The sequence below is a fragment of the Ylistrum balloti genome, unplaced genomic scaffold (genome assembly GCF_031769215.1).
Source record: "Ylistrum balloti isolate Yb309-2 unplaced genomic scaffold, AGI_CSIRO_Ybal_v1 Utg370092, whole genome shotgun sequence".
In the NCBI taxonomy this organism is placed as follows: domain Eukaryota; kingdom Metazoa; phylum Mollusca; class Bivalvia; order Pectinida; family Pectinidae; genus Ylistrum; species Ylistrum balloti.
The window spans coordinates 1,083,972-1,096,997 of record NW_026782123.1 but is presented as its reverse complement, the minus strand read 5'-3'; the positions used below and the strand labels follow the sequence as shown (position 1 = coordinate 1,096,997).

General features: G+C 37.0%; 1 protein-coding gene across 1 annotated transcript in view; it reads right to left on the bottom strand.

Annotated features, from left to right (window-relative positions):
* Positions 1-13,026, bottom strand: part of LOC132549949 (multiple PDZ domain protein-like) — a gene marked incomplete at its 3' end in the record, with an annotated part of 154,360 nt that overhangs the window by 53,297 nt on the left and 88,037 nt on the right. Inside the window, exons 19-21 of the mRNA XM_060213935.1 lie at positions 11,417-11,663; positions 9,095-9,296; positions 5,793-5,897 (exon numbers count right to left, since the gene is read on the bottom strand). Of these exons, the coding sequence (XP_060069918.1) occupies positions 5,793-5,897; positions 9,095-9,296; positions 11,417-11,663 (554 nt within the window). The remainder of the gene's footprint in view (positions 1-5,792; positions 5,898-9,094; positions 9,297-11,416; positions 11,664-13,026) is intronic.

Genomic DNA, 13,026 nt, shown 5'->3' with positions numbered 1-13,026 from the left:
TATTAGATTTCTGAGTGATGTGTAAAACAAGAAGAAAATACCAGCATGTCAACATAAATGTATTTCAAACTCAAATTCAATAAAACTAGGGTGAAATATGAACAAAAGAATGATTTACAAGGAGACTCCTGAAAAAGGACAGGGAGAATAAGACAAGGTGTTCTGGAAGAAAAAGCGTCTTTTGCTTCATTGAAAACACCCAAAATCCTTTGTTAATCCAAGTTAGTAATATCATGTTCTCAAAAAGAACAGAGTACACAAAAATGGAACCAACAGGTAAATTAACAAGCATCACACACCAAGCTTCATATCACACAAAGACATAGAATATATCTTAATGAGATCACCATGACGACTGTAAAACTACCCCATAATTTTCATCAACCTGCATCTCTTGAAATCCTGTGTGTTATGAGTTTGTTCAGTTGACGCCTTCCATGAAAATCGATAATGGGAACACAAATAGCATCACTCGTTAAGATTATCTTGGGATAATTTCTGGCAGCTAAATCCCAGGAATCAAACTTAAAAAGAAGTTTGAAACATTTGGTGTTCCAGAGAGCCATTATCTAAGTTTCAAAAGCAGTTACTTTTCAAAATATAGTTGAATCAAACTGCTGTTCAGGAAAACACAAATTAATGTCATGGTAATGTAGCTAACCACATTTGAAAAAAATCAGTTGGAAACTGAAAGAGGACATCTCCGAAAATACTAACAATGCAAGGGACACTAACTCTTCTAAATACGATAAAATCAAACTGTCTTCAGGAAAACACAAATTAATGCCATGGTGATAACGCCTACTATGTTTGAAAGAAATTGGTTGAAAACTGTTGGAGGAGATCTCTGCACAAATAAAATTGACGACAAATGGACTGATGGATGGATGGACAACACATAATGTATCCAATGGAAACTTTTGACAGGCATATATAAATCCGAAATGGCCATCCATTAGCCATCTTGCTTTTCTGATCAGCTTCAAAATGCATGAGGGAAGCTACATATGAAACTTGAGACCGAATCATCCAGTACTTCTCAAGCAATAAAGATAACAATCTATTACTATCAAAATACAAGATGGAAGTCTGTCTGCCATTTTGTTCTTAAGATCAGTCCAAAAAATGAGGCATTACACAACTTAGGACAAAGAGGAACACACTTATAAAATTTGGAAATGATACATTCAATGCTTTTTGTGTAATAGAGATAATAAGAATTGTTTAAGGAGAGAGGGATGGACAGATGATGAATGCAAAATGGTGAACCACAGATATTAGGTAATTTGAATGGCCCACCATCTGATGACAGTGGGATTACAAGGTTACATAGACAACAGTTTATCTGTTCAGCATTCTCTTGATACCAAACAAAATGGTACAGAATTGTTTCCCCTTGATTACTATATTTTGCTGGTTACAAGCCGCACCAGTATATAAGCTGCAGGTTTTTTTTTTGATCCACATATAAGTCGATTGGAATAAAAGCCACGTCCTTTCTTATGAAATGGTGACTGTTATGTGACCAAAGTTCAGGATAAATGAGGGCAATTTATCAAGATCATCAGTGAAATATGTAATAAAGTTTGCAAATGAATTTTACACAAATAGTCCTATATCTTATTGATGTATTTAAAAAAAAGTAAAGTAGCAAATATTGAACTTGTTTGGTTTGAGTGCCTTCACAGATTGTCTATGCACAGATATAGGGCCTGAAATTACGTATTGTTTACTTCAATCTCTACATCAGTGTCTGTACTGTTTGATATCAATGAAGACCATTGCATGTTGACCAAATACTTATAGTCCCATAAATCATTTCTTCTTGAAAGTTACACAAAGCCATTCATTCATTCTAGAATTTGACCTTTAACCTGCAGCTAGTGACCTATCAATCCCAAAATACAAAAGGCTATTGTAAACTATGGCTTGAAAGAAACTGTGAAAATCCATAATATATTATTGTGATTCATATTAAAAGGTCTAATTGATTAAATCCATGAGAATGTTATTTTTCTTTCAATTCTAAAATCATCCTATATACGATTGCAAATGACAGTCCTAGACAATCACTTTCAGTCACAAGCATGTGATGGACAAGAGGTCTCGGGGCCTTGACGATCACCTGAGATAAACAATATTGAATCTAAAGATCAAAGGGTTGCTATCACTGACACTGAACATAGTAAGCCAGTGTCATTACATGCATTCTATCAAAACTCTCATCCTAAACTAATAAATCTTAAAAAGTTATTTCCAGTGGGAAATAAACGTTATGCTCAACACGAGGCCCATGGGCCTTAAAGGTCATCTGACTACAAAAACTTTTAGCAGGGAGCTCAAAGGGTTATTTTTTCTAGTTTGAATGAAACCTTACTAAGAAGTTGCTTTCTATAATGCAGATAGTAGTTTTGGTTAGGAGTAGGTAACTGTAACAAGTGTTACCTATTTTTTGACAGTAAACAGGAAAACAATGACTTTGCAATCATGCTACAAAATGGCCTCTCTGGCTGCTATATCAAAGTTTTGAAAAGGTAAAAAAATAACAACACTTTGTTGGCTACCTTTCCTTAACATTCCCACCAAGTTTTAGCTCAATGGCACCAGTGGAACTGGAGAAGAAATTTTAGATGCTTTTGAACATGGTGGCCATCTTGGATTCCAGACATGCCCCTTTTGGCTCCAACCATCAGCTCTTTTGGGGTCATTTAGGATCAATATGGGCATACCATCAAGCCATTATCCTTCACTCATAACTCTAACCAAGTCTGAAATATTTCCAATGGAAACTAAACAAATTATGCTGAAAAATCTATTTTTCCTATATGAACAGTAGTAAACTTTACCACCTCCCCATGGGGAAATGTGAGACCCTGGGGCCATGAAGTTCACAATTTTGGTAAAGCACCTTCAGATGCTTTCATCCATGAAGAACATTTGATTCTACTATATCTGGGTGTTGAGATGAAGATTTTTAAAATTGAAGTCAATTTGACCCCTTTTGGCCCCACCCATCAGCCCCTAGGGATCAGTCAGGATCAATATGGGCATTCCATCAAGACGTCATCCCTTACTCATAATTCTAACCAAGTTCATTTTCATTTTAGGCCAAGGGGAGTTTCTGCAAAATTTCATTGAAATCGAATCATGAATTATTGAGGAGTCGAAAAAGGTGAACTGTTTACGGACACATGATGCTTAATGAAGGTGATTGCAATAGAAAAAAAAACATTGTCTCGTACTGGTGTACTGGTAAACTTCCTATTCTTCAAACATTTTTTCATCTTGCTAATTTTTTTGTCCACATATAAACCGCAGTGGTATATAAATAAACTGCACGCCCGACCCACAAGGGAAAAAGTTGCAGCTTACAATCCAGTGGCCTTGACCTTGACCCTATAGCTTTGTCATTCAAACTCATCTGAGATATTATGAATGTGACGCTCGAAAAATATCCTTCTAGACATTAACCAGCTAGAGTACTTACAAGAATTTCTTAAAATAGTAACAGTGACCTAGACTTTAGCCTTTCAACCTTGAAACTCCATATTTCCCATGATAATTGGTCCTTATTAAGTGCGTGATGTTAGGATGAAATCCCTGAAGAAATGAATCCACTAGAGTGTTGACAAGGATTCCCTAAATGTAGTAACAGTGACCTCTACAATCCTGTAACTAAGACATGTACAAAATACAATGGGCCTTTTTAAGTTTGTGAATTACAAAAAAAACTTATCAAAATACCATAGGAAGAAATGAAGGTGATCACTGACAAGAACTTAATAACAATAGTACCTCAGACTACAAGATATCATGGTGCTTATTGATAGTGTGAAGCTTGATCCAAATTATTTAGAAATCTTCTATGAATCGGAAGAAATTGGTAAATGAGAAGAAGTCACTTGAGTGTTTCTACAGATCTGATCCCTGTCATACTTAGAAAAAAGGGTCAAGGTCATTTCTTTTTGCAAACTTTGTTGGATAATTTCCATCATCCAAGGAACATGTAAGTCTATATACCTATTGGCTTATGTAAGAAGTCATATACTGTAGGTTTGCTTATTCTACAGGCCTAATATTCTGCAGCTGTTTAAGAACTTGTGTCCCTGTATATAGACATATATTGACTGCAAATATAGCAAAACTACATCCTTCACTAATTTTACCATCTATAAAATCTGACTAACATAACCTTGACTATGAGTCAAGTTAATTTTTTTGTTGGGTTTTATCCCAAGAAACTATAAGCCAAATATCATGAAAGAAGTAGTTCAATGGAGAAAGTTGATGTCAGATTGGTGGACGATGTACCACAGCATAAGCAAGTTAATCAGACTAGCTCTGAAAATAAAATAGGTTTAAAAGAAACAACAGTAAAAGAGTAGTATTGATGTACGAACAGGTGTGAACAGGTGTGGCAAACAGTGTCAATAAATAAACAGGACAACAACCAGCAAAAATAAACACTCTTTCTTACCGATAATGTTTGGGAAATATCCTTTATGCAGCATGTGAAAGAGACACTTAGTTGACAATTCTTTTTGATATACGTATATATAAACTCACATCAAATACCTCTTATCAATATTCCATTTTATGGGATTTTTGGGGACTTGATATTCTAATTCTAACCTTGGGAACATCATTTCTAAGGAAACTGATCATGTAAAAAGAGGCTCAATGGGCCTGCATCACTCACTACTTATCACTGACAAAGGTATCTAAAAATCTGATCTATATCAACAACTTATATGTTTATGCTACAAGGCATTAGCATGATCTGTGTATAACTGTTGGATCCTTTTGTGGTAGACTTAAATCAATACAATTTATCAACAATTGAGCTTTGTGAAAGCTTGATCAAATTTCACCCCTTTGACCCTGGAATACAGGTTAAGGTCTTTGCCTTTAGGCCTTATCATAGAAACATGATGAAAAATACATGACTCTAGACTTTCTGTTTAGTCAGATGAAGTTGTTTGAGTGTTTTGCTCACTTTGACCTCTGTGACTTTGAATAGGGGTTAGGTAATTTCATTTTCACAAACTTTCCTCATCTGGGGAAACCTACCAAGAATACAGCTCTAGGTCATTTCTTTTCACAAGCTTTGTCACAGTGTATTCTTGATATCTCCCAGTGAAGTATAATGAATATATAGTTAGGCCTTTTGGTTACTCAGCAAAAGTTGTTATCAACCAAATTAATGGATTTAAAGCATCTTAATTATGAAGTAGTGGGAGAGCCTAAGGAGGTTCGAAGGTGGGGTGGGGTGTACCATCCTTGTACATCATGAGGTAATTGGAGAGTCTAAGGAGGTTTGAAGGTGGGGTGGGGTGTACCATCCTTGTACATCATGATGTAGTTGGAGAATCTACAGAGGGTTTGAAGGTGGGGTGGGGTGTACCATCCTTGTACATCATGATGTAAGGGAGAGTCTAAGGAGGTTTGAAGGTGGGGTGGGGTGTACCATCCTTGTACATCATGATGTAGTGGGAGAGTCTAAGGAGGTTCGAAGGTGGGGTGGGGTGTACCATCCTTGTACATCATGATGTAGTGGGAGAGTCTAAGGAGGTTTAAAGGTGGGGTGGGTTGTACCATCCTTGTACATCATGATGTAGTGGGAGAGTCTAAGAAGGTTCGAAGGTGGGGTGGGGTGTACCATCCTTGTACATCATGATGTAGTGGGAGAGTCTAAGAGGTATAAAGGTGGGGTGGGTTGTACTATCCCTGTACATCATTGTGTTATGGAAGAGTTTCTGTAGAGAGTTGAAGATGGAGGGGTCTAAACTTACTTTGGAGAAGGCATCATGGAGTAGAGAGTGGGGCTCTGTGGAGCAGGTTGATTGGCAGCAGATTCTTTGAAGGCAGCAGCATCTTCACTGGATATGTAGGATATCCTGAAATTCAAATGATAAACAATCTAAATGATCACTTATTGAGACTTAGAACAATTCAGTTCAAGGAAGATTTATATCGGTGTAAACAACAGTCATTGAAATCAAGTAGGATGGCCCTATTACTATTATGGCCCAGACACAAATAGGAACTGTAAGTCAATGGCCAGCTAATACCTCTTGCTACCCATCAATTCACTCATGCATGCTTCAGACCTGGGACAACATCCAGGTATTACTACAGGAGAAGAATTTAAATGGCTCCACTTCCCCTCCTGTGTCCTGCCCGAGGTGTTCGACACTGACTATCTAACTTCACCCAAGCATGCTTCAGACCAAACTGGGACAGAATCCAGGCATCTCTACATAAGAAGAATGATTTTTTTTTCAAACGTTTACCCCTTTTCCATCATTTTGCCCAACCCTTCCCACCCTTGAAGGAAGCAACCCACTATTTATACAAAATTGATTTCCGTTCACCCAAGAATGCTTCAGAACAAATTTGAACAAATCCAATTATTCCTACAGGGGAGTTTAAAGCATTTGTTCTATTTTCCCTTTTGGGCCCCCCTGCCCCAATGGGTCCAGACCCATCATTTAAACAAAACTGATTGTTTTCCACCAAAGAATGTTTCAGGGAAAAATTTGGACAAAATAAAAACATTCTCACAGAAGGAGTAGGATTTTTTTTTTTTAAATTCCATTTACTGCCCCTAATGGGCCCCACCCCTCCTAACATATAGGCAGAGACTCACTGTTTATAACAAAATCATTCTTCTTCACCCATGAATGTTTCAGACCAATTTGAGCAAAATATATGTATTCCTACAAGAGGAGTAGGATTGAAAAGAATTGAATCAGCTTCCCCTTACGGTTCTGAACCTCCTGCCTCAAGGGGCAGAGACCAATATTTCATTCAGAATTAATTCCACTTCACCCAAGCATGCTTCAGACCTAAATCAAATCAATCCTACTGGAGGAGTCAGATTAAAAGAATTCCCCCCCCTCAGGCTCCATCTCTCAGGCCCTTGGGGGCTGAGATCCATCATTTATATAAAATTTGTTCCACTTCCCCAAGAACATATTTGACCGAATTTGGTCAAAATCTACTTAGTCATATATGACTAGCAACCATTCTTTTGGAAAAAAGTTGATGGACAACAGACATTTAAATGACATATGCCCACCAGTCCTTGGCTGATGACCTATAGGCTTTTATACAACAAGACAATTTAGTGAATTACAGTCCCATCACTGAGTATGAAGTTATATGAAAACACAGCAAATGAACTCATGCACCAAGTAGGAAGTTTCAATGAATTGTGGTGTAGGATGTAGAGCCCAGACAAACTTTGATGTAAGTCAAAGGTCAAGACAGACCTTGTTTTGATACATGGCACATCACCTCACCAAGGCAAATCTACACACCAAGTATGAAGTTCAAGTGACTACTAGTGTAGGATATAGAGCCCTGATAATCTTTGCTTTGATGTGGGTCAGAGTGACTTACTTTTAATATACAACACACAACAAAACCAAGGTGACCCCAAACTCCTAAGAAGAAGTGCAAGTGACTAGTAGCATTAAAGGTCAGAGTGACCAAGATGAACCCCTACCCCAAGTATGAATTTCCAGTAACAGGTGGTGGAAACAGGTCCCAGATATAGTAACCAGAAGAATGGATGAAAGGACAAACACAATGTAATATTTTAGCCCCCTCTACTGTTTGGAAATAAAAGTATCTGCATCGTGATCAGGTGTAAAAATTCATGCTCAGTTTCACTGAAATTGGTTCAGGAGTTTAAGAGCAATTGTCTGGACAAGTGTTTTAACTGGCAGATGGACAGTCAACATACCAAGGATGCATGGTGATTTGAACAGCCTATCTGCAAGAGGCCCAAGTGGTTGAATCACTCCCTGTTTTGAGGCTTAAGGAGTCTTTGTTGGTTTGGTTTGTCAAAAATGAAAGTCTATTTCTCAAGCATGCTACTACACAAATACTATGATCCATGACCTATAGCTTGTTGATGAGAAGGCATTTTAAGTTCCAAACAAATTTGAACCTTAGGACTGTTAAAATGGGTCAAGGTCATTCATTTAAAGAAACTTGGTAGCCAATCATCCCACACGCAATATCACACCACCAGGTGCTATTTGGTTACTAGAAGATGTTGTTTAAATATTTTGACCTTGGTGACCTTGACAGGGAGTCTTTTAAACGAACATGGTATCCCTTCGTCCCAGCATGCTACAGGCTTAATATCAGCTTGGGCCTTTTGACGATTGACATTGACAATGGAGGCCATGCCATGGCATAAGCTCACTTGCTCTCCTGGCAGGTGGGTTTGTAATTTCTGAGAATATAACTATATTACACAATACACAAGTTTCTTATTTGCATATTTAACTCAGATGGCATTTGTTGAAAACATCAATGACCTTGCTTAACCTTGAAACTACATAAAAATGATGACAGGAACAACAGCATGACCTCCATATGTGTTACGAAATCTCTTTTATACAATATTTCCTACACACAATGATGCTTCTGAGCCTATTTGCTTAAAACTTTTTCATCCCTACAGAAGAAGGATTTTGAAGATCTCTTTCCACATCAGGCATCTGTCCATCAAACTGTCTGATGTAGGAGCTTTAGGAGGAGACATATCCCTTAATATCTGTATTTGTTTAATGACAATAAGACAGGGGGAATGGAGAAGGAGGGGTTGTTGTCAGATCTTACAATCCCTGTACTGTAAAGCCATGATCTGGACACAAAAGGACAGCCAAATGGACAAATTGGTAACTGTGATATGCTTGTCTGAAACTTTTCTGAAAGCATAATAAAAGCCTTGTTGGATTAAATGATCCCAGTAAGTGTCTTTTGTAGCTGTGAAGTGTCAGGTGGTAGACACTGCTGGAAGACTAAATTTGTTCCAAAGATTTGCCAAATTTACTCCAACCTAAGATCATTCCGCTGTAACCTCTGACAATTAATCAGATTTTTGAAAAGTTTGACAAAATATTAAATGTAAGTTTATACTAGAGCTTAATTTCATTTCAAACTTGTTACCAATCACCAAGTTTTTACGACCTCAGAAATTACCTGCTAAATGATTATGTCAGTTCCAAGGGTGATGATCCAAGGCTAGATTGAAAGCTCTAATGTCACCAAAAATACTGATCTTTGTAATACTTACTCTATGTCTAGGCCAAGCAAAGTGGCTCTGCGGATAATAGCTCGTGCCTGTGCATTGGTGATTCTTCTCAGACTCTCGTTGTTGATTGCAACAATGTAATCCCCTTTTTGTATACGCCCATCCTTGCCCACAGCTCCTGAGTGTAACACCGTCTTCACCACACAACCATTGATTCCTTTGTCCACTGCCTCTACTGTCATGCCTGTACAATTTAAAAGGGCAGACAATATTATTTCTGAGTTATCACATATACCAGACCATTACTTCAGTCCAAACACTAGTTATACTGTATATCACCACACCATTACTTCAGTCCAAACACTAGTTATACTGTATATCACCACACCATTACTTCAGTCCAAACACTAGTTATACTGTATATCACCACACCATTACTTCAGTCCAAACACTAGTTATACTGTATATCACCACACCATTACTTCAGTCCAAACACTAGTTATACTGTATATCACCACACCATTACTTCAGTCCAAACACTAGTTATACTGTATATCACCACACCATTACTTCAGTCCAAACACTAGTTCTACTGTATATCACCACACCATTACTTCAGTTCAAACACTAGTTATACTGTGTATCACCACACACTAGTTAGTACTGTATATCACCACACATTACTTCAGTATATCACCAAACACTAGTTATACTGTATATCACCACACCATTACTTCAGTCCAAACACTAGTTCTACTGTATATCACCACACCATTACTTCAGTCCAAACACTAGTTATACTGTATATCACCACACCATTACTTCAGTCCAAACACTAGTTATACTGTATATCACCACACCATTACTTCAGTCCAAACACTAGTTATACTGTATATCACCACACCATTACTTCAGTCCAAACACTAGTTATACTGTATATCACCACACCATTACTTCAGTCCAAACACTAGTTATACTGTATATCACCACACCATTACTTCAGTCCAAACACTATATCACCACACCATTACTTCAGTCCAAACACTAGTTATACTGTATATCACCACACCATTACTTCAGTCCAAACACTAGTTATACTGTATATCACCACACCATTACTTCAGTCCAAACACTAGTTATACTGTATATCACCACACCATTACTTCAGTCCAAACACTAGTTCTACTGTATATCAAACACTAGTTATACTGTATTCAGTCCAAACACTAGTTATACTGTATATCACCACACCATTACTTCAGTCCAGATCCAAACACTAGTTATACTGTATATCACCACACCATTACTTATATCCAAACACTAGTTAGTTCTACTGTATATCACCACACCATTACTTCAGTTCAAACACTAGTTATACTGTGTATCACCACACCATTACTTCAGTCCAAACACTAGTTATACTGTGTATCACCACACCATTACTTCAGTCCAAACACTAGTTATACTGTATATCACCACACCATTACTTCAGTCCAAACACTAGTTATACTGTATATCACCACACCATTACTTCAGTCCAAACACTAGTTATACTGTATATCACCACACCATTACTTCAGTCCAAACACTAGTTCTACTGTATATCACCCGATCATTACTTCAGTCCAAACACTAGTTATACTGTATATCACCCGATCATTACTTCAGTCCAAACACTAGTTATACTGTATATCACCACACCATTACTTCAGTCCAAACACTAAGCAAAATCCAATCCTTCCCACTGGAGGAGTAGGATTTTAGAAACTTTGCTCCGTTTCCCCTATTGAGCTCAGTCCCGAAGACCAAGACCACGGTTTACTTCTATTTGATTCTCCTTCATACAACAATGCTTCAGACTAAATTTAGGCAAAATCCAATCATTCCTACAGGAGGAGTATGATTTAAAAGAATTCACTCTATTTCTATGATTTAAAAGAATTTGCTCTATTTCCTCTATTGAGCCCCAACGGGCTGAGGACTCATCATTTATACAAAATTGATTCCACTTCACCTCAGAATGCTACTGATCAAATTTGGGGAAAATCCAATCAATTCTACAGGAGGAGTAGGATTTTCCAAATTTCCCGTGATGTAAAATTTGTTCCCCTTCCCCATTTCTTCCGACCATATTTGATCAAAATCCAGTAAATCCTTTATGATTAGTAGTGATTTTTAAGATGGAGGAACTGATGGAAGAGGGATGCCACGGTATGCCACAAGCTCACTTGACCCTTTGGGCCAGGTTACCTAAAGATACTGACTACAAACTTTCATGACAAGAATTGTATTATTACTCATCAAGGAACTGTTTACTTTGATACCAGTGAAGAATTCATGTGATTACAAATGAATAGAATTTACCAAGTTCATCTTTTCCTTTTTTAAGCTTCAGCTTTTTCTCCAATGTTGGCGGTAGGGAATCGGAGCCTCCAGAGAGGGTACGTCGTAGACTTGGGGAAGACATGGGTGAACGCCCCGGGGACATGGTCCGGGGGGAGGAGCAGGGAGAACACTTGTTAAGGTCACTTGCTGCTTGGGCTGGTTCTGACGAGGAAAATGAACCGTCAAGGCTATCTGATTGTCGATGACGGGGAACTCGTGGGCTTATCTGAAAAATTGAAAACACATGTATGAGGATAGAAATGCTAAAAGGACAAGTAAGTTAAATACCGAATGTGATATCGGCCTAGTACTGACATATAAATGGAACTCCTCAGGAAAGTGTCTTTAATTCTTAACAATGTAACTAATGACAATATCTGTTGTCTACTGTGGTCAGATGTCAAAACTTTAGTTTAGTTCTAAATATAGCAATATCCCAATTATCAACCATTATGACACAGCGCATGTACCCTACATAAAGTAAGTCACGAAATGACCTGAGAATTAGTTACAGTTGGACATATTAAAAATGGTTTTAAATGGTTTTTTTCAAATTTTCCCTAAAATTGGTCAGTCAAATGCTATTTGAAAAAAGAGGTCCAACAGACCTGTGTTGCTCACCTTATATTTATATTAACCCTCTCACAAATAGATTAAGGTTTCATATTAACATTTAAAATCTTGTTTATAAAAAATCATTTAAAATTTTTTGTCAATTTGACCTATGACCTTGAATTTGGTTCAAGATCATTCCCTTTCCACAACTCTGTGGAATATCATGCAAGAAACCATTCTGCCAAATTTCATTAACCTAGAACTATTGGTTACTAAGAAATTTGAATGAGTGTCAAGGTCATTTCTTTTTTGTAAATTTTATCAAGATTCATCTTAGAAACACACCAGAAGAATATAATTCCAGGCCTCTTGGTTTTATTGCTGTGACTTTCAAAACGGATCAAGGTCATCTCTTGTTAGTCTACTAAAACCTTCCAGCAAAATATCACAGCTTGATAATTGATAATCAATGTGTGTAATAAACTAAAATAGAGATATGAAGAAGCAGTAAATCACTGAGAAAAAATAAGTGGTATAAAATAAAGTGGTAAATCAGTAAAGTGGTAAATCAGTAAAGAAAAAAGCAGTGGTAAATCAGTAAAGAAAAAAGCAGTGGTAAATCAGTAAAGAAAAAAGCAGTGGTAAATCAGTAAAGAAAAAAGAAGTGGTAAATCAGTAAAGTGGTAAATCAGTAAAGAAAAAAGCAGTGGTAAATCAGTAAAGAAAAAAGCAGTGGTAAATCAGTAAAGAAAAAAGCAGTGGTAAATCAGTACAGAATAGCAGAAAATTGAAGAAATGGTTATGATAACCTACTCTTTACAAGGAAAAGGATGAAGTAGTGGACAGAATCAAATTCAAGTCTTTGTTCTGACTTACCATATAGCTATATGGTTCACCAAATTATATTGTCAGAGAACCCAGTAGTAATTTTTTATTCATTAATCTAATATTGAAATGGATACTTAGTATAATAATTAATTGAAATAACATTGATTTACAAACATGTACATGTAATATAACCCTTTCAAGTACTT